Here is a 21,940-nt window from a genome sequence, read left to right as displayed (position 1 = left end):
CTGTGAGCTGTTTTAGAGAGATCTTCATGATGGATGCACTAGCCCTGAACTGAGACTTGCTCTTCAAAGTGAAGGTGGAAGCATTCTCACTGCACATTCTTCCTTGTTGTCCATACACCACGTAACACCATTTCCTGACCCAGCAGTGGTGCCCACGGGGCTCAGAGAGCATGCCGCGGAAGCCCCTCCACTGTGCAGCCTCCTCCGCCCTGGCCTCCTGGGGGAGGGATGCTGTCAGGGATGAAGGCTCATGTAGGCTGGGACCGGCTGGGTCAGGACGCCATGTCTGCCTTGCCCACCCTGGTCTGCAGGCCTTTGAGGACATCTACCTGGAGGAACGGAAGACCATCAAGGTCCTGCTGGAGTACGCCGACAAGATGTTCACCTACGTCTTCGTGCTGGAGATGCTCCTCAAGTGGGTGGCCTACGGCTTCAAGAAGTACTTCACCAACGCCTGGTGCTGGCTTGATTTCCTCATCGTGGACGTGAGTGTGGCCCCTGAGGGAAGAGAGGGGAGGGGGAGCCCTTTGCCAGTGGGAGAAGGAACTGAGGCTGAGGGATCGGAGGACAGGACAGGTGGCGGGAGTTCCACAGGCTGACGTGGAGGCTCTTGGCTGTGCTGCAAGGCAGGCGGAGGGGCAGGAGATCTGAGTCTGAGGTCACAGAAGGGAGGCAATCAGAACCCCCAGCCAGGGACACAGGGAAGTCTAGGCCCTGCTCCTGGGAGAAACTGGACTCACTGTGGGGGTCAGTGCATACAGTCCTGGCAGGGCTGTGAGCCAGGGCGGGAGTGAGTTCTCACCCTCTCAGGACTGCCAGAAGTAGGGTGCTGATGAGCCTGTATTATAGCCCTCACCACGGCACCTTGTGAAGTGTCCGTCAGGACCACTACACACATGGCCAGTTAAGAGCCTACGTGTCTACACATGAGAGGGGATGAAGTGAACCAAAGGCCAGAGGGCATGGGGTTGGGGAAGGGGTGCTGGGCAGGTGGGAGGTCGTCCTGGCTCAGGTAGAAGGTACCACAACGGGAGGATGAGTCGGGATGGAGTCACCTGTGAGGAGGAAAGCCATGAACATGGGCTGGGTGAGGGGTTCCGGCCAGCTTCCCTGGGTCATCTGGTAGCTGGCAGGCCGTGCCAGTCTCTGATGTGTCCAGAGGGGCCTGGGGTAGGAGGCTGGCATGTCCTCTGGGCACCCGGTGGGCAGATGGAATGCAGCCCCTTCCCCACAGCTCCCCAGGCCCCGGAACCTTGTTGGGTGCAAGCAGGGTGAGTTGGGGGTCTTGCGGGGCTCCTGAGTACAGTCAAGTGGGAGAGTAACCAGAGGGTGACGGGGGGAGAATTGAGGCTCAGGGTGCGGGGCAGCCTTGGATCTGTGCTCCCTGAGGGCAGAGGGAACACGGCGAAGGGCCCAAGTGAGGGCTTACCATCTGGCTGTGGTGCTTCTCCCACAACAGAATGTGGGTCAGGATGTGCAAGCTGGGAAAAGCTTTCCAGAAGACGCCCATGGCTTCTGGGCTTGGTATCAGGCTCTGCCCACCTGCAGGGGCTGTGCTTCCTAGAGTTGTAGCTTAGGCCTGTGCTCAGTCCTTACAGCAGCCCCAGAGGCCCAAGGCGGGGCTCGACGGCCAGTGGACCTGGCCAGGGTCAGGCCTTGGTGGGAGGTCAAGCTTGAGTGGCCCCCTGAGCTAGAGTACGCGTGCGGACACAGAGCCTCATGGGTGGGCCTCCTCACAGGTGACTCCAAGCCACCACAAGCGGCTGAAAAGATGTCAATGCTGGGGTAAAGGGTGCTGGGGTGGCAGTCAGGGAGGGGCTCTGGGTGCGCTTATAGCCTGGGGCCCTCAGAGCCTCCCTGAGGTGACGGAAAGGACCGTGGGGCCTCCCTGCTAAGGGGCTGTGGGAAGCCCTGGGAGCCTGGCAGCTCCGCCCTGGCCCCCTCACCCACCTGTTCCTGCAGCTTCATGGGACTGACTTCCCCAGGGCAGGCCAGATAGAGTCTGCAAAGATGTCTGGGGAAGCCCACACCCTCCCACCCGCCTCCCACCCGCTGCCACCTTGGAAAACTTAGCTGAGGCCAGGCCTCAGGGCCTGAAATTCCCAAGATTGGAGAATCAGCCTGTGGAGAGGAAAACTGAGGGTCCCAGCGGAGAAGGGCCTGGCCCAAGAAAAAGAAGGAAGTAGTGCTGGAATCCAGCTTTCCTGACACTGGCCGTGCCCCCTGACCCCATTCCCACACCCCATGGAAATGGTGTACTTCAGGCCTCAAGATCTGGAGAAAGGTGTTTCCATGTTCAATTCATGCAGTTTTTAAAAACTGCCGAGCATCTACTATATGCAGGTGCTAGAGCAGACGCTGCGGACCTCAGGGAACAAAATAGACAAAGTCGCTGCCTGCGTGGAGAAAGGTGACTGGGAACCAGAAGCATAATACATGAGCCGGCTTTATATATTACCCTGGTGATGTACACATGGAGAAAAAGAAGTGGAAAGGGAAGGGGATTAGGAGGGCCCGGACTCAGAGAGAAGAGAAGACCCAGATGACAACTTAAACAAGCTGGCTGAAAGTAGGCCAACTGTGGTGATGTTTGAAGGAAGTTGGGGCTAGCCAGGCAGACGTCTGCAGAACATTCCAAGCAGAGGTTGGAGCAGCAGTGCACAGGTCCTGTGGTGGGAGAGTGCCTGGGACACGAGGAACCACAAGGAGCGCAGAGTGGCTGGAGCAGAGGAGGGGACGGGAAGTGCAGGAGTTGAGGCCAGACTGCATGGGGTAGAACGCATGCAGCCTTTGAAAAGCCATGGGCCTTTATTTAGAATGAAATGGGAGGTGCTGGAGGGCTTTGGACAGAAGAATGACATCATCTGACCCATTATGAAAGGATCACCCTGTCCAGGGGAGGGGAAGTGCAAGCAGGGGGAAGGTTGGGAGGCCGTGGCAGTAATCCAGGGGAGAGATGACGGTGGCCTGGCCAGGATGGCGGCAGTGGAAGTGGTGAGAAATATTTGGTCTTCTGAGGTATTTTGAAGGCAGAGCCAACAGGAAATCCTGATGGGTTGGATGTCGGGTGTGTGAGACAGAGAAGGCAGGGATGATGCCAAGGCTTGTGGCTTGGGCAGCTGGAAGGATGGAGCTGCCATCAGCTGAGATCAGGTGGAAAGTTGGGGCAAGCTTGGGAAGGAACAGACAAGGGCGGCCTGCTGGGGACTAGCTAGGGAGCCTGGCCAGACCTGGTCCCTGGGACCCTGGCCTCAGCAGCAGGTCCCTGAGAGAGGCCCCTCGTCCTCTCCAGAGTGGGGACCAGCATCCTCGAGGGGTGAGTCGGGGCAGCACAGAAGTCCATCCTGGGAGTCCTTGGAGGAGGCAGCTCCTCCAAGCTCTTCTGCCCAGCCTTCTCCCAACCTGCACTTCCAAGCCTGGAGCAGGCTATGGGGGTCACACCTACCCCCCACTCCCCATGGCCCCTCACCACCCCCAGGCTGCCCTCAGAGCCCGGATGGCGGTAATGGTGATAGCCAGCGAGGTCAGGCAGGAGGCCACTTCCAACCTGTGATCACTGGCCAGCAGTGACATAAGAAGGGATTGGATGCCCATGGAGCTTTAGAAGGATAAAGTCCGAGGGGTAGAAATGTCCCAGTGGGGGCAGGGCAGAGGAAGCAGAGAGCAGTCCACAGGGGCTCCATCTGAGCCTCTCTTCCGTGAAGATGATAGAATGTTGCAAGGTTCAGCCTTGAGGAAATGCCCCAGGATGGTCTGTCTGCTCTCATTCAACTCAGGATGGTCCTTCTTCCCCCAGAGAGTTTACTCTGGGGGAGGGGATGGGCCAGCCCAAGAATCTGATTTGAAGGAAAGCACACGGGGACCTAAAGCCACCCAGGCTTTGTGGCCCTGCTCTTCCACACTAGCAGGTGGCTTTGGAACTCCATTTTCTCATCTGTAGAATGGGGAGATGCATTCCAAGGCCTGGGGTGAGTGGAGCTATCACAGACATGTGTGTGAAGTGCACACCGCAGGCCCGTCCGTGGTGAAGGCCTGAAAGCTGGGACACGCCTGGCCTTGTCCCCAGCCTCTTGGGCCAGGGCAAGGCTGACCCAGCACAGGACAGCCTGTGAAGACGATCCAGCCGGAAATCATAAAGCCTGGACACGGGGAGGCCTGCTGGCTCTCTCACTGAACCCAGCCTGAGTTCGGTAGGCCAAGAGCCCCGCTACCAGTCTCAAGCTGGCCTCATGGCCTCACCGCCCTGTCTCCCACAGGTCTCGCTGATCAGCCTGGTGGCCAACGCCCTGGGCTTTGCTGAGATGGGCCCCATCAAGTCACTGCGGACCTTGCGTGCGCTCAGACCCCTGCGAGCCCTGTCACGATTTGAGGGCATGAGGGTAAGAGGGGTGGCTCCGTAAAGGGGACCCCCAGACTCACTTGCTGACCTGCTGCAAACGTGTGAGATCTCCAGGAGGTACGGCTGGGCTTAGAGGTGCCCGGAGGTGGAGAGCTGTAAGAATCTCCCCCCAGGCCCGATGCCCCAGCCCTGTGGGCTCCACGAGGGCCAGAGAGCACTGGACAAAGGAAAGGAAGCAAGGGCTGGACCACGGGTGTCTCAGCTGCAGCCCAGCCCCGCCAGCCCGGGCCCCTTCAGTTTCTGCTCTCCCATAGGGCCTTGTGTCTGTGTGCCCTGGCTCCTTGTGCCCGTCTGTGTCCCCCGCCTCCTGACAGACACAGGTTGCCTCCCCTCTAGGATGGGCAGTAGGGCAGGGCTAGTAAGGATAAAGCAAGCAAGCAAGCAGCCAGTTGTAGTCCTACCGATCAGAGAGCAGTTTGATTTGCTTAGTAAACTCTTTGGCACTATTTTCTAAGTGCAGAGAGCTCTGCCTTTTTTCCAGTCACTAAGTTCTACCAAAGAATGTGCACATTTAAGGCAAATTTAAAAGCCCAGCAAGAAAAAACATTACCCGTGATATATAGCAAGAAAACAAGCCTATGTGTTTGAGTATTTTATTGTTTTTTATAACAATGGCAACCCACTCCAGTACTCTTGCCTGGAAAATCCCATGGATGGAGGAGCCTGGTAGGCTGCAGTCCATGGTGTCGCGAAGAGTCGGGCACGACTGAGCGACTTCACTTTCACTTTTCACTTTCATGCATTGGAGAAGGAAATGGCAACCCACTCCAGTGTTCTTGCCTGGAGAATCCCAGGGACGGGGGAGCCTGGTGGGCTGCTGTCTATGGGGTCGCACAGAGTCGGGCATGACTGAAGTGACTTAGCAGCAGCAGCAGCATAACAGTATGAGTTTTATTGAGTTTTTTATTGTTTGTACGAAATGTGCATGGTTCTGTTGTGACTTTAGCAGACAGCTCTGTGTGTCTCTCACTGACCCAGAAGACACCACTCTGCAGCCCCATTCGGTTGATGGCTTTGAACTTCACCCACATCCCTGATCCATGGAGAAACAAACTGCTTATTTCTGGTGGGAAGCCACTCACAAGTGAATAATCCGACCTAAGTTAGATGCTCCCAAATGTCCAATGGGAGAAAAAAACACTTGGTTCTGGGGCGCGGGGACATGGGGGAGACACTAGTTACCAGGATCGCCTCTGCTGTGGCTACTGGCTACAAAGCCAGCCAAAGGCAAGTGCGAGAGTTGGTTTCCACCCTGTTCCCATGTTCATTGCATGCTGGGCCAGGGGCACCCCCCTCCCACTTCCTCTGCACGTGTCAGCATGACCCGTCCTGGCACCATACCCACCACACAGCCCCACGCCAGCTCCGCCTCCAGTTTGTGTGGCAAACATGTTCCTGGCTCACAGACAGCTGGGGACTAGGTCCCTCCCTGGAGTGAAGTCCCCAGTGCTTTTTGCCAAGGATGCCTCTCCTGGGTGCTGTGAATTTAAATGAAGAGAGCACGGGGCTGTGGCTCCACAGGGTCAGAGGGCCGCTCCCTGGAGCAGGCAGAGGCCCAGTGCGTGCACACCGCCCCGCCAGCCCTGAGCACCCTCCACACGCACCACCCAGAGAGCCCCTGGGCACGCTTTGTGGGAGAACACCCATCCATCTCAGGAGCAGCAGCCCCAAAATGAACCAGAAACTCAGCCCAGATAATGTGTCTCCAGAGACCCTTTCTTCCCCATCAGATTTCTGGCATACTATCTAGCAGAGACTGTGTTGAAAGTTAAGTTTGAAGGTCATGGATTCCGGGCAGTGCTATGAAGGATAAGACAGAGGGCTCTGAGCTGTGTGAGTGTGGGATGCAGAGCAGAAGGCACGTGTGCTCTCTCTCACTGCCCACCAGAGCTTCCAGCCATGGACTGTTCTTTCTTGTTGACAGGAAATGTTCCCCACCCGTACCCCCGCAAGGACCTACACCCAGGGAGTTCAGTAGGTTTGGGGGGCATCTTACAAAGGGGGTGCATTCTGAGCACCCCCAGAAACTGAGTCTGTTCTCTGCCCACTTGAGGTTGTGGTTAACGCCCTGGTGGGCGCCATCCCATCCATCATGAACGTCCTCCTCGTCTGCCTCATCTTCTGGCTCATCTTCAGCATCATGGGCGTGAACCTCTTCGCGGGGAAGTTTGGGAGATGCATCAACCAGACCGAGGGAGACCTGCCCTTGAACTATACCATCGTGAACAACAAGAGCGACTGTGAGTCTTTCAACGTGACTGGCGAATTGTACTGGACCAAGGTGAAGGTCAACTTTGACAACGTGGGGGCCGGGTACCTGGCCCTTCTGCAGGTGGTGAGTCCTGCGGCGGGCGGTGGGGGGGCTGCCTTCCTTTCCCTGGTTGTCCAGCAACAGGTCCCTTCCCCGAGGCTGTGGGCAGGAGGGGGACAGCGGGGCCACTCTGGATCCTCACAAGAGGGTCAGGATTCTCCAGAGACTTCTTGTCTGTTTGGGAAGGTGCCAGATGTTCCTTTCTAAGGAAGATGCTACACTCTCCAAATATGGCGTGGGACTCCACACTGGGGCATTTTACCCAGCTCTGCAGCCAGCAGTCAGGTTGACTCCTCACACTGTCAGTTTGGCAGTGCGATAGCACAGGTTGCACGTGAATGACCACAGACACCCAGGGACTGAACCGTTAGCAAAATTGTGACTCTGGCCGCCCCTCGTTATACAAGGGGGTGATTCCTCCTGCCTTGTTTAAAAGAATATGTTTACTTTCATCTTTAATGTGCAGGATGTTCAAACACTCACGGCCCTACCAAAGTTTCTATTGATTTGTGAGGACGATGGCTTCAGTGACTCTAACGCACAGCATACAAATAGCCTTGACAGCAGAACCGCAAACAGAACTGTAACACGTAAAGCTGCAGCTTTTTCTTCTTGTCCCAGTGCAAAGCCCAGACACCTGTCTCTAGTGCTGAGCAGAGGGGAACTCACACTTCCCCTCACACCTCCATTGTTGTTTGTTGTTTAGTTGCTCAGTCGTGTCCGACTCTTTGTGACCCCGTGGACTGTAGCCCACCAGGCTCCTCTGTCCATGGGATTTCCTAGGCAAGATTACTGGAGTGGGTTGCCATTTCCTTCATCAGGGGATCTTCCTGACCCAGGGATCAAATCTTAGCCTCCTGCACATTTTCTGCATTGGCAGGTGGGTTCTTTACTGCTGAGCCACCAGGGAAGCAACTCCACCCATCTCTTAAATCCCAGGAGTAGCTTGCTCCAGAGTGTCTGAAATACTTCATGGGGAACAGGATTAGAGCCCAACCCAGAAAGCCTTCCCTTCTGAATGTCAACACTTGGAAGGAAAGCCCCCGTTGTAGTCTGAGAGCTGCCTGCCGTTGCAGACACACCCGCACAGTGGCTAGAAAGAATCCGGTCACGGGCACTTCATAACCTTGGGTGGTCCCCAGCAGGTCCCACCGCATCTCCAGGCCTCTGTGCGGGTGAGGCCCCATGGCACAGGAAGCTGAAGCAGTTGCCTTCTCTATGGCTGCTTTGGTTTCCCATCCACCCTCCCTGACTCATAAAAACTCTCAGATGTAGGAAATCTGTGTAGACCAGTTTACACCCTGAAGAGGCTTAGGACACAATAGGATTGTGCCAAGGATACCAATGAGATCTGCTAGGTAGTCAGTCTCACCACCAAGCATGTCCCTCAGCTCTGAATCATCCTAGCAGCCCAGACTGGGGCCATCCATGCAACCGGCGCCAGGACCCTGTCCTGTTCGGCCTCCTCTTTCCTGCCATGCCAGAACCAGCGAGTGTGGACTCGCAAGAGCCGGTTGTTATATTTTCCGCTATTCTGTGAGCCATTATTAAAAATTAGATTTATAAACTTGTAATTAACTCAACGATATTGAAACAAAATAAAAACTTACCATTACCGCTTGTTATCATCTATGCTCTTGAGGTTACACACGCCTATTATAGTTATACCATGGAAACACTGCAATGCTGTGGTCCTGTGCATCTCTTCCCAGCACTGAGTTCAGTAACGACACTTTGGCAACTTGAGTTTGGCCGTGATGGGAATGTTTACACAGAGAAGTTGGCACACACAGTCAGGGCTTTTTTTTATGTATAATTTTATGGTATTTACTTTTGGCTGTGCTGGGTCTCCATTGCTGCCCGGGTTTTTCTCTAGTTGCCGTGTGTGGGCTTCCCATCGGCTTCTCTTGTTGCAGAGCACAGCCTCTAGGGTTCAAGGGCTTCCGTAGCTGTGGCTCCTGGGCTCTAGAGCACAGGTTCAATAGCTGTGGCAAACGGGCTTAGTTGCTCCTCGGCATATGGGATCTTCCTGGGTCAGGAATCGGACCCGTGTCTCCTGCATTGGCAGGCGAATTCTTCACCACTGAGCCACCAGGGAAGCCCAATCAGGGCTTTTATTTTTCCTTCTGGAAAGCCATTTGTTGTTAGTCATTTGCCAACACACCACTAGCAAAAGGACCCCCTTAAGTGTGAGGGAACATTAGGATTCTTGAGGGATGTCCTTGGAAAGCTGTGGAGCAGAAGCCCCAAGGCTTATGACAGAGAGGACCAGGTCAGCACTGAGGCCGGCCTTAAAGCAGAGCAGGGAACCCCAGTGCCCGCTCTGTGTTCCTGACACCCCTGTAGGCCTCTGTGTCATTTTAGAATCTGAAATGAATGCAGATCTGAAGGGTAGTCTCTTGGCCAACATCAGAATGCTTATTCCCCCACTAAGTGACCTTCCTGGAGTGTCTGCTTGGCTGGCTTCCCCTCCGCCTCAGCCCTGAACAAGAAGGCCTTTCCCCAACTGCCCAGCCACTTGGACACCGCTGAAAGGGTGGAGCAGGCTGCCTACTTCTAGTGGGAGGTTACTTCCTGGTCCCATCTGTCCAGATAGGAGCCCGGAGTAGCTCCATAGATGCAGAATTAAATTTCCTTACTCTTGTCTCTTTCTTCCAGGCAACATTTAAAGGCTGGATGGACATCATGTATGCAGCTGTAGACTCCAGGGGGGTAGGTTGTCACACTGGTCTCTCTCCTTGAATCAGTCAAGGTTCCAAGCACCCAAGGTTCCCAGCTGCTTAGCTGCCACGGAAACAGGGTCTGCATCCCATAAGGGCCAGGTCTCTTGTGTCAGCCCAGAGTTGAGCCTCTCTGGAATGCCCTTGGCTTCCCCTGGGACATGGCTGTATGGTCTCCCAGGGACTCCCCAGATTCTCAGATATCTTGTGAATTGCATTCACTGTAATTTAGTTGAACAAAAATTCTACCTCTGGAGGGTGGGGTGGGAGCAACAGAGACCCAATCAAGTTTCTCTGTGGTCCTGTCCCCGCCCCACAGACATACACCAGCCACCATATCACATGGACAGCTGAATGCTGCGAGACACCCCCATATACTCAAACCTCCCAGTGGCCCAGGGGCGGGAGCCACACAGGAACACAGCGCCAGCGCTGAGCCCGGCGTGCCTGCCCTCCTCACCTGCCACCACCCACCCTCCTCAACGCCAATACGCACGCAGACACACACCCCGGGTGGTGACCTTCCTCTGACACACCCGGCCAGCCCATCCCCCGTTCCTGCCTGCCTGACCTCCTGTCTGCTTTCTCCCCTCTAGTACGAGGAGCAGCCCCAGTGGGAATACAACCTCTACATGTATATCTATTTTGTCATCTTCATCATCTTTGGGTCTTTCTTCACCCTGAACCTGTTCATCGGTGTCATCATTGACAACTTCAACCAGCAGAAGAAAAAGATACGTAGAGCACGGGCCCACCAGGCTGCAGGGCAGGGCTGGGTGCCAGGCACCGGGCAGCCTCTCTGGCTCCTGGCCCCATTCCTCCTTCCTGTTGGGGACTAAGCTCCCATCGGGCTGGGGTGGGAGAGGGGTGTATCCATAATGTGACCTGCTTAGGCCCGTAAGTGTGTAACAAGGGGCCCCTAGTCTGAGAGATGAGGCTCCTGAGAGGAGCTGGGGTGAGAGTTGGGACTATTCACCTGGCCCATGATCAGGGATCATGGGGGTGGGGCTGGGGAGCCACTGCACAGAGGCCTAGGTCTTCCCAGAGTTCCATCATAGAAGCTACGATTGGGTGGCAGGCAAGCCAGGTGGGCAGAGGGAACTTCCAGGGTGGCTGAGCCGGGCAGGGGAGAGGATGGAGGCGGGGCTGCATTTGCAAGTCCCAAAGTCAGAGAGAGCTCAAGGTGAATGGGGAAAGGCACCCTGGAGAAGCAGGTCCAGGGTGGTGGTTGAGGGGGACTCTCTGATGTAGGATAAGGCATACTTTTCTCCCCCAGGAGAGGCAGTGAGGAGAAGGGCCACCCTGGCAACCTCACCAAGGAGGTCCCTGAGAACCCCCAGATGAGGCTGGTGCCTGTGTCTCTGCACTTAGGGGGCCAGGACATCTTCATGACAGAGGAGCAGAAGAAGTACTACAACGCCATGAAGAAGCTGGGCTCCAAGAAGCCCCAGAAGCCCATCCCACGGCCCCTGGTGAGCCAGGCTCTCAATTCGGTGGGCGTGGGGAAGATCTGCCCAAAGAGGGCCCTGGGAAGCCCCCATACCACAAGACCAGCTATCGGAACCTCTTCACAGTCTTTTGGTGCAACCTGGGGCCTTTGGCCTGCCCAGGGAAGGAGGGACCTCCAATCATGCACAGGGGCCTCAGTCTCATGGAGGTACAGGGGAAGGCATGAGACAGCTGTGGGAGCCCAGGGATGATCCCCTCCCACAGGAACCTCTGAGTGAGGCCCCTCCTCCCCTATAGCACTGCAGGCTTTCCCCAGGGAGGGCTAGGCAGACCCTGTGTGACCTCATCCTTGTAACTCCCTGAGCCATAGAGTCCCCAGGTGGGTGGGGCCTGCTGAGTGCTCTGCTAGGCTGACTCCCTTGGCCAAATCAGGCCAACACACACCCATGTGTGTGTATGTGTGTGTGTGTACTGGAGCAGGATGGGGGCAATACTTAGGTAACTCAGGTGAAAGTGTTAGTCACTCAGTCATGTCTGACTCTTTGTGACCCTGCAGACTGCCACCAGGGCAGCCTAGGTTATGCAGATGATGGTACCTAAATCATTAGCTTGTAGGTGGCAGCCCCAGTTTTTGCATCCAATTCATCCATGTCATCTGACTCTTTCCTGTTCTCCATGCTCTGGTCTAGGTTAGCAGTGTGTGTGTGTTTTCAATTGTTTATAATCATCTCTCTTCCCCAAAATGGGGCTCCCCTGGTGGATCAGATGGTAAAGAATCTGCCTGCAATGCGGGAGACCGGGGTTCAACCCCTGGGTTGGGAATATCCCCTAGAGAAGAACATGGCAACCCATTCCAGTAGTCTTGCCTGGAGAATCCCATGGACAGAGGAGTCTGGCGGGCTACAGTTCATGAGGTCGCAAAGAGTCAGACGTGATTGAGCGACTTACACTTTCCCCAAAATAATCTTGCAATTCAAGACACATATACAGATTCAATGGAATAAATAAATCACACAGAAAGAATGGAGAAATTTTGTTAACCTGAGGGCTGAGACAGTTTCTAGAGCTGAACATTAGATCTGACCTTGAGCCTTCAGACAGTGGGAACAAAAAGAGAAGCTTGACGAACAAGGGGCGCCATGAGAGATGGTGTCTGGGACAAGGAGCCCGGGGCTGGGCCTGGAAGCCCAGGGAGCTTTCAGCAGGGAGCCAGACTGTCCAGCATCCTGCCTTTTTCCTCTCCCCGTGGCAGTCTGTGAGCACTGGACGCCCCTGCCCCAGAGGGTGGAGTCGGAGGGTGGGTGGTCTGAGCTGAGGGGCAGCAAAGGAGGCCTGCTAGCCTGTCTGAGGCCCCTGCTGAGCCCTTCCTTTGCCCTTCCTTTCAGAACAAGTACCAGGGCTTCATATTCGACATTGTGACCAAGCAGGCCTTCGACGTCACCATCATGTTTCTCATCTGCTTAAACATGGTGACCATGATGGTGGAGACAGACGACCAGAGCCCCGAGAAGGTCAACATCTTGGCCAAGATCAACCTGCTGTTCGTGGGCATCTTCACAGCCGAGTGTATCTTCAAGATGGTTGCCCTGCGCCACTATTACTTCACCAACAGCTGGAACATCTTCGACTTCGTGGTTGTCATCCTCTCCATCGTAGGTGGGTATGCACGTCAGCTGGGCAGAGAAGGCCTCCCCTGGCCCCTGATCTGTGCTCCATGCCAAGTACACCAGCGTCCTGAATTCTTCGCTCCCTACAGTCCTTCCTACCCCCACCCCCCACAATCACACACACACACATCTGGGAAGGCCACTCAGGCCAAGGGGCCAGCTTGGTAGAGGACCCAACACCCCCTCCTGGTCCCACCCTCCCTGAGACCCTGGAACACAGCTCTCTGTTTGGAGAACTTTGAGGGTGAGTCTTGGAAAGGGAATGGGGCCTGTGGGGGTTCCCTGCCTTCCCAAAGGAAAGCCTTCAAGCCCAAGGAAGAGTCTCCAGAGTTGGGAGGCAGGTGGCCCTCTGAAGTAGACGTTTAACCCTGGAGATGGACCTTCTGGAGTTGAGAATTGCCACCTGCACATACCACGGAGCACACCCTGGTGTGTGCCAGGCTTCTCAGACATCACTTGCCTCATGCAATTCACCATATAAAGTCAGCACCAAGGCAGGGAAATCGTTCAGCTAGGGAGAAGCTGAGATAGGAATCACACATAGCCTACTCAGGCTGATACGACAGAAGTAGCAGACTGGGTAACTCATAAACAACAGAAATCTACTTCTCACAGATCTGGGTGCTGGAAGTCCAAGAGGAAAGCGCCGCATGGTGGGTTTCCTGCTGAGGGTCCTTTTCCCGGTTCATAACCCACACCTTCTTGCTGTGTCCTCGCAAACTGGAAGGGGCTAGGGAGCTCCCTGAACCTCTTCTATAAGGGCACTAAGCCCATTCATTCGGGCTCCACCCTCATGAAATTAAGCCCCTCCCAAGGCCCCACTTCCAAATACCATCATCTTTGAGAGGGGTAATTTTAACATACGAATTTAGGGAGAGGCAGAAACATTGAGAACAGAGCACACGCCCATATCTGTTTGACCTCAGAGCCCAAATTCCTTCTTTAAAGAACAGTTTTATTAAGATATACTTTACATAACACAAAACCCACCCTTTCTTTTTTTTTTAATTTTATTTTATTTTTAAACTTTACATAATTGTATTAGTTTTGCCAAATATCAAAATGAATCCACCACAGGTATACACGTGTTCCCCATTCTGAACCCTCCTCCCTCCTCCCTCCCCATACCATCCCTCTGGGTCGTCCCAGTGCACTAGCCCCAAGCATCCAGTATCGTGCATCGAACCTGGACTGGCAACTCGTTTCTTACATGATATTTTACATGTTTCAATGTCATTCTCCCAAATCTTCCCACCCTCTCCCTCCCCCACAGAGTCCATAAGACTGTTCTATACATCAGTGTCTCTTTTGCTGTCTCATACACCGGGTTATTGTTACCATCTTTCTAGATTCCATATATATGCGTTAATATACTGTATTGATGTTTTTCCTTCTGGCTTACTTCACTCTGTATAATAGGCTCCAGTTTCATCCACCTCATTAGAACTGATTCAAATGTATTCTTTTTAATGGCTGAGTAATACTCCATTGTGTATATGTACCACTGCTTTCTTATCCATTCATCTGCTGATGGACATCTAGGTTGCTTCCATGTCCTGGCTATTATAAACAGTGCTGCGATGAACATTGGGGTACACGTGTCTCTTTCCCTTCTGGTTTCCTCAGTGTGTATGCCTAGCAGTGGGATTGCTGGATCATAAGGCAGTTCTATTTCCAGTTTTTAAGGAATCTCCACACTGTTCTCCATAGTGGCTGTACTAGTTTGCATTCCACCAACAGTGTAAGAGGGTTCCCTTTTCTCCACACCCTCTCCAACATTTATTATTTGTAGACTTTTGGATCGCAGCCATTCTGACTGGTGTGAAATGGTACCTCATAGTGGTTTTGATTTGCATTTCTCTGATAATGAGTGATGTTGAGCATCTTTTCATGTGTTTGTTAGCCATCTGTATGTCTTCTTTGGAGAAATGTCTATTTAGTTCTTTGGCCCATTTTTTGATTGGGTCATTTATTTTTCTGGAGTTGAGCTGTAGGAGTTGCTTATATATTTTTGAGATTAGTTGTTTGTCTGTTGCTTCATTTGCTATTATTTTTTCCCATTCTGAAGGCTGTCTTTTCACCTTGCTAATAGTTTCCTTTGATGTGCAGAAGCTTTTAAGGTTAATTAGGTCCCATTTGTTTATTTTTGCTTTTATTTCCAATATTCTGGGAGGTGTGTCATAGAGGATCCTGCTGTGATGTATGTCAGAGAGTGTTTTGCCTATGTTCTCCTCTAGGAGTTTTATAGTTTCTGGTCTTACGTTGAGAGTGTATGCCTGTGCAACCATTATTACGCTCTAATTTTAGAATATTTTCCTTACCCCCAAGAGAGACTCTGCACCCACTGAGCTCACCATTTTCCCTCTCCCTGCCCTCTGGCAGCTCAGCTGGTAAAGAATCCGCCTGCAATTCAGGAGACCCTGCTTCAATCCCTGGGTCGGGTAGATCCACTGGAGAAGGGACAGGCTACCCACTCCAGTATTCTTGGACTTCCCTTGTGGCTCAACTGGTAAAGAATCTGCCCACAGTGCAGGAGACCTGGGTTCAATCCCTGGGTTGTGAAGATCCCCTGGAGAAGGGAAAGGCTACCCACTCCAGTATTCTGGCCTGGAGAATGCCATGGACTGTATAGTCCATGGAGTTGGAAAGAGCTGGACATGACTGAGCAACTTTCACAGTCACAGCCAGCCACCCCCTGGCAGCCACTAATCTAAAATTTTGAGGGACTGCCAAACTATTTTCCAAAGTGACCGCACCACGTTACAACCCCAAATTCAGTGTAGGAGGGTTGCAGTTACTCCGTATCCTCACCAACACTTGTTCCTGTCTGTATATTTTAATTACAGCCTTGCTAACTGGTATGGAGTGACATCTCATTGAGGTTTTGCTTTGCATTTCCCTGATGACTAATGATGATGAACATCTGTTCATATGTTTATTGGTCATTTTCCTTGGCATATCTTGGTATATAACAGGAGAAGTATCTTGGAGGAATGTCTGTTCCAATCCTTTGCTTGATTTTTTAATTGACGTATTTGTGTTTTTATTGAGTTGTAAGAATTCTTTATATATTCCAGAGGCTAGTCCCTTATCAGATACAAGATTTGCGATGTTTTCTCCCATTCTGTAGGTTGTCTTTTCACTTTCTTGGTTGTCACCTCTTGGAGCACAGAGGTTTTAAGTCCAATTTATCAGTACTTTCTTTTGTCACTTGTGTTCAGAGCCCAATCTGGACCCTGCCCCCACAGACTTCTGCCATGGGATAACTGGCTTTCATCTTTCTTCCATGTATAGCCTCTTCAGTGACTCAGAGGGAAAGGCAGGGGCCAAGAGAGGGGCTGCTGTGGCTATAGTGATGCACAGATGCTTAGAAGCTAGAAGTGGGCTCAGGAAATGCTCCAGGAGGTCTCAGGCAGGGATGAGGGTGAGGCCATGCCTGGTGGGGCTAGAGAGGAGCTTCTCTGTAAAGCAGGTGTCAGGAGCTGGAACGGAGCCCTGAGGGACAGTCTCCAAGATTCCAGGAAGTGTAGACTATATTCAGGAACTACTGGTTCCAGAGCTTGTGTACCAGAGAGGCATGGTTAACAGCTCAACTTGGAGCCAGAGCGTCTGAGTCAAATCCCCACTTCTCACTGACTAGGTGGCAACTTGGATAAGTTACCTCACCTCTCAGTTTCCTCTTCTGGAAAAGGAGGATGATAGTATCCGCTTCCCTCCTAGGGTAACTGGAAGGGGTAAATGGATGTGTGAATTGCTCAGCCCAGTGCTTTATTGACAGTGAACACTTGACACATGTTCGTGAGTGACATTATCATTAGGTTGGTACAAAAGTAATTCGGTTTTGGACCGTGAATTCTAAACCATTATTACTAGGCTCAGACACATCTTTATTCATCAACATAGGAGCCATTACAATCAACCCATTTTTGCCAATAAGTGTTTATTCCTATAGCACAAAAATCCATGCTTTTGGATTCGATGAACTCTTGGAAAGCATTTTCTGCTTCCTGCAGGTTGTGGAAGCGTTTTCCCTGCAAAAAGTTGTCAAGATGCTTGAAGAAGTGATAGGGGTTGGCGAGAGGTCAGGTGAATACGGCAGATGAGGCAAAACTTCATAGCCCAAATCGTTCGAATTCTGAAGTGTTGGTTGTTCAATGTGTGTCGAACGTGTCACGGAGAAGCACTGGGCCTTTCTGGTGAGCAGTGCTGGCTGTCAGTGCTGCAGTTTTCAGTGCATCTCGCCGATCAGCTGCGCATACTTCTCATAGGTAATGGTTTCACAGGGATTCCAAAAGCTGTAGTGGATCAGATGGGCAGCAGACCTCCAAACAGTGACCATGATCTTTTTTGGTATAAGTTTGGCTTGGAGGAGTGCTTTGGAGTTTCTTCTTTTTCCAGCCACTGAGCTGGTCATCACTGGTCATGGTATATAATCCACTTTTCATCGCATGTCACAATCTGATTAAGAAATGGCTCGTTGTTGTTGCATACAATAAGAGAAAATGACTTTTCAAAAGGATGCTTTTTTTGATTTGCGGTCAGCTTAAGAGGTACCCACTTATCAAGCCTTTTCACCTTTCCAATTTGCTTCAAATGCTGAAAGACTGTAGAATGGTCAACGTTGAGTTTTGGCAACTTCTCATGTAAGAGGATCAGCTTCAATGATCCTCTCAGTTGGTTGTTGTCAACTTCCAATAGCCAGCCACTGTGCTCCTCATCTTCAAGGCTCTCGTGTCCTTTGTAAAACTCCTTGAACCACCCCTGCCCTGTGCATTTGTTATCAGCTCCTGGGCCAAATGTGTTGTTGATGTTGCAAGTTATCTGTGCTGTTTTACAACCCATTTTGAACTCAAAAAAGAAAATTGCTCAAACTCGTTTTTTGCCTAACATCATCTCCATAGTCTAAAATAAATATAAAATAAACAGCAAGTAATAAGTCATTAGCAAAACAAAAAAACAAAAACATAAAGCGAGAAATGCACACTAAAGTGATGTAGAACCTAGCTACATTTATTTAAAATGTATTCCAATATCAAACAGCAGATTTCAACAATGCAAAAACCACCATTTCTTTTGCACCAACCTAATATATGAGAAGTCTGGAAAGTTCACTTGGGCCAATACAAGGCAAGTATATTCCATTCTTTCTTCTATAACTTACATCCATGCTCCTTGAAACTCCAAACTCAGAGTAGTCAGTAGAGACAGAGTGGGCAGGCCTGGCAGCTAGCAGGGGTGGGAAGGTCACAGGAAGCACCTCGGAGAGGCTGACTTGTGACAGGTGAGGTGTGAGGAGTGTGCCAATTGCCTGGTCGGTGCCTCTTGTATTTCAGTGTGCACACGGACCACCTGGACTTGTTAAAACACAAGGGGTGTGGGTGCAGAGCTGAGATCTGCATTTCTGATAAGTGCCCCGGAAATCCCAAGGCTGTTGGTCCGCAGACCACACTCTGAGCAGCAAGGAGCTAAAAGTTCTAGAGTTCTGGTCCAAGCTAGGCTATCAGGGATGCTGAGCAGGTCTGCTGAGGCCCCTGAACCACAGTCTGGATAATGGGCCTCGTATGTGCAGGTAGGCTCAGGAGACTAAGGAGCGGAGGGCTGAGAAGGCACTTTGCAAAGGATGCAGGAACTGTGGGTCCTTTTCTGGACCATAAATGCAGAATTGGAGACTCAGGTGGGTGGAGGCAGGGTCCTTACAGGCCCCAGGTGACCCAGGCCTCCACTCCCAGGCTCCTTGCTTGTGCAGAGACCCCTCCCAGCGAGGCTGGGCTGGAGGGAGGACAGTGATGCCACCAGTGGCCACAGTCTCCGTTGTTTCCCACAGGCACTGTGCTCTCAGACATCATCCAGAAGTACTTCTTCTCCCCGACGCTCTTCCGCGTCATCCGCCTGGCCCGCATCGGCCGCATCCTCAGGCTGATCCGCGGGGCCAAGGGCATCCGCACGCTGCTCTTCGCCCTCATGATGTCCCTGCCCGCGCTCTTCAACATCGGGCTGCTGCTCTTCCTCGTCATGTTCATCTACTCCATCTTCGGCATGGCCAACTTCGCCTACGTCAAGTGGGAGGCTGGCATCGACGACATGTTCAACTTCCAGACCTTTGCCAACAGCATGCTGTGCCTCTTCCAGATCACCACGTCGGCGGGCTGGGATGGGCTCCTCAGCCCCATCCTCAACACGGGGCCCCCCTACTGCGACCCCAACCTGCCCAACAGCAACGGCTCCCGGGGCAACTGCGGGAGCCCCGCGGTGGGCATCCTCTTCTTCACCACCTACATCATCATCTCCTTCCTCATTGTGGTCAACATGTACATCGCCATCATCCTGGAGAACTTCAGCGTGGCCACGGAGGAGAGCACGGAGCCCCTGAGTGAGGATGACTTCGACATGTTCTACGAGATCTGGGAGAAGTTCGACCCGGAGGCCACCCAGTTCATCGAGTATTTGGCCCTGTCTGACTTCGCCGACGCCCTGTCAGAGCCACTCCGGATCCCCAAGCCCAACCAGATAAGCCTCATCAATATGGACCTGCCCATGGTGAGCGGAGACCGCATCCACTGCATGGACATCCTCTTTGCCTTCACCAAGAGGGTCCTGGGCGAATCTGGGGAGATGGACGCCCTGAAGATCCAGATGGAGGAGAAGTTCATGGCGGCCAACCCGTCCAAGATCTCCTACGAGCCCATCACCACCACGCTGCGGCGGAAGCACGAGGAGGTGTCGGCCACGATCATCCAGCGGGCCTTCCGCCGGCACCTGCTGCAGCGCTCCGTCAAGCACGCCTCCTTCCTCTACCGCCAGCAGGCGGGCAGCAGCGGCCTCTCGGAGGAGGACGCCCCCGAGCAGGAGGGCCTTATCGCCTACATGATGAACGAGAACTTCTCCCGCCGCCCCGGCCCGCCCTCCAGCTCCTCCGTCTCCTCCACGTCCTTCCCGCCCTCCTATGACAGCGTCACCAGGGCCACCAGCGACAACCCCCAGGTGCGGGCGTCTGACTACAGCCCAAGCGAGGATCTCGCCGACTTCCCCCCAACCCCCGACAGGGACCGTGAGTCAATCGTGTGAGCGCAGCCCAGGGAGGGGGGCGCCAGCGCAGAGCATCGCGGCAAACCCAAAGGCAGCCCCAGCCCAGCAGCCGCTGGGCCGTCCGACCTTTGCTTTGGGCTTCGGGAGTGAGAGAGGAGCCTCGGCCCCGTGGACCGACAAGGCAGAGTCCTGTGCACCGCGCTGATGGCTGGAAGCACTTGGCCGAGCTGTCTGTCTGGGGTTACCAGTCCTGGGGGCTGGGTCTGGTCCGGCAACGCTCTGGGGCTCTGACCACCACCTCCATCCCAGCTGCTGAGGCAAAATGCGAAACCGAGACTGTGTATGTTGTGAATGGGCTTTCATAAATTTATTATATTTGATATTTTTTTACTTGAGCAAAGAACTTTTTTTTTTTTATGGATGGATTGGCAGCGATTCACACTGCCTCTTCCTAACTCTGAACAAGAGTGTCTGTGGAGCTGCTGCGGCTCTGCTGTCAATGCAAAAGTGAGATCCGGTGTGGGTCCCACGGGCCTTCACTGCCTAGGGGCAGAAAGGGGGTCCCCTGCCGCTTGGGCTGAGGTGCCAGGAGGGCTGAACCCCTTCCCATACACACATGCGCACACTCTCACACTCACAGAGGCCAGACACAAGCCACATGTGGCCTGGACTCCCCGAGGCGAGCGAGGTGACCGGCCTTTCCCCCCAGTCCCCCACAGGTGGGATTATTGTCAGCCAGGGCTCACTCATTGCCCCATTTCCCCCCTGTATGTTTATGCAGGCCACCCTGGAGTCAGGCCTATAAATACAAGCTTCCAGAAGAGAGTGGCCTGGCTCCCAGGGCTGGTCCTTGGCACTGACGTTGCCTTTCTTCCCTGTAGAGCGTGGCCTCTGTTCGAGTATTAACATTAAGGGAAGGGCCTGAGGGAGGCACATATGTCCTGCCACCCAGCTTGTCCGCGCTGTCCAGCCTGGCTGGCCCTGCCCCACAGGCCAGGAAGAGAAGGCTGAGCCCATGGGGTTGGGGTGAAGAACCCACTCCACAGCCCCCAGCATGGTACCCCCCAGCCCGCCTGGAGAATGGAATCTACTGTCATCACCCAGGCTCTCTCTCCAGACCTTTCTGCCTCTGCCCGGGGCTGAGGGGGTGCCTATGTGGACCCCAGCTCCTCTCCAGCTGCGAAAGCACGGGGAGTGGGGAGGGCTGCCCAGGCCCTGTGCAGGGAAGGGGCTGCAGGATGCTCAGCCCAGTCCCAGGGCCCTAGGAGGGGAATGGACCCCAGGTCTCCTGGGAAAGGGAGTCGAGTGACCCTGGACCAGCGCCCCCCTGCTCAGCCCAGGGTCCCGGGAACACCACACACGGGACCTCCTGGGGCAGGGTCCAGGCTGCCCATGGGTCTTGTGAGCAGGCCTTTTCAGGGAAAAATACTTTTTTCTAGTCCAATTACCACCACCCTCCCCACCCCACCCCCCACCCCGCCACAGGGCCTCTTCAGCTGCTGACAATCCTACTGAGCATATGCAAATCTTTCAACGTAGAGAACTGTCACCCTGAGAGGGACAGTGGTGGCTGGTGGAGGCTGTGCAGGCAGGGGCTCGGCTGCCAAGTCCACTCTCCAGCAAAGCCGCCCTCCACCCGGCGGCCACCTCACAGGCCGCCTCTCGGGGCAGCCCCGGAAGCCAGAAGCTGGCTGTCCTAACCTACCTCGCCGAGCCGTCGGGGGGAGCCGTGGGGAGCTGAGGGGGAACCGCCAGCGGCGAGTCAAGTATTAACGTTTCTTCTTGTCACTCGAGTTCCCTTGGTGGCAGCCCCAGCCGCCCGCCGCCCCCAGTGCTTTCCCTTCTCTCATGTTCCCTGGAAGTCGGCGTGGGACGTGGTTTTAACTATCCCAGCACCACTTCTCTGAGTGGAAATCTTATTTTTGTAGCTCTCTGTGCTGTGCTCTCAAGGCTTGGAGAGGTGTATGCCCTCCGCAACACCTGGCACCCTGCGTGGGCGGGGAGGCAGTGGGCAGGCCGGCCAGGCTGCAGGCCCAGCTGACCGGAAGGAGACCGGGGTTGTGTGTGTGGGGACAGCCCAGGAGCCCGAGGCAGGTGCCAGGGCCGGCCACTGACTGCAGACCGTGTGGCCAAGGGCAGGGCCGAGCGAAGCCAACTCCTTAGCTTTTAGCGTGTCTCTCATTGCTTTTTTTCCAGAACTGCACAGTGACCAGCAGGAGGGGAGGACACAGGAGGGAGGGACAAGCACCAAGTGCCAGCCGTTGTCGGAACTACCCAAGCACTTCGCACCAAACTTCGTGCATAAATAAGATACATATTTTTAAAACAAACCAATAAATGGCTTACATGACCTGGTCTGGACTCTGTC

At 53.8% G+C, this 21,940-nt stretch overlaps 1 protein-coding gene across 7 annotated transcripts in view; it reads left to right on the top strand.

Moving 5' to 3' along the window:
* Positions 1-20,972, top strand: part of SCN5A (sodium voltage-gated channel alpha subunit 5) — a 90,035-nt gene extending 69,063 nt beyond the window's left edge. For 4 of the 7 annotated variants that reach the window (XM_005901131.2, XM_070360484.1, XM_005901132.2 and 1 more), the window contains 8 exons: positions 312-485; positions 4,257-4,379; positions 6,453-6,734; positions 9,369-9,422; positions 10,027-10,164; positions 10,798-10,902; positions 12,265-12,535; positions 18,371-20,972. In XM_005901131.2, the coding sequence (XP_005901193.2) occupies positions 312-485; positions 4,257-4,379; positions 6,453-6,734; positions 9,369-9,422; positions 10,027-10,164; positions 10,798-10,902; positions 12,265-12,535; positions 18,371-19,611 (2,388 nt within the window). In that variant the 3' untranslated portion in view covers positions 19,612-20,972. The remainder of the gene's footprint in view (positions 1-311; positions 486-4,256; positions 4,380-6,452; positions 6,735-9,368; positions 9,423-10,026; positions 10,165-10,797; positions 10,903-12,264; positions 12,536-18,370) is intronic. The other 3 variants (XM_070360486.1, XM_070360485.1, XM_070360487.1) reach the window with 2 other exon arrangements.
* Positions 20,973-21,940: the final 968 nt, after the last annotated feature.

The sequence above is a fragment of the Bos mutus genome, chromosome 22, assembly GCF_027580195.1.
Source record: "Bos mutus isolate GX-2022 chromosome 22, NWIPB_WYAK_1.1, whole genome shotgun sequence".
Taxonomy (NCBI): domain Eukaryota; kingdom Metazoa; phylum Chordata; class Mammalia; order Artiodactyla; family Bovidae; genus Bos; species Bos mutus.
The sequence above is the reverse complement of the archived record's forward strand: the minus strand, read 5'-3'. Positions and strand labels throughout refer to the sequence as shown.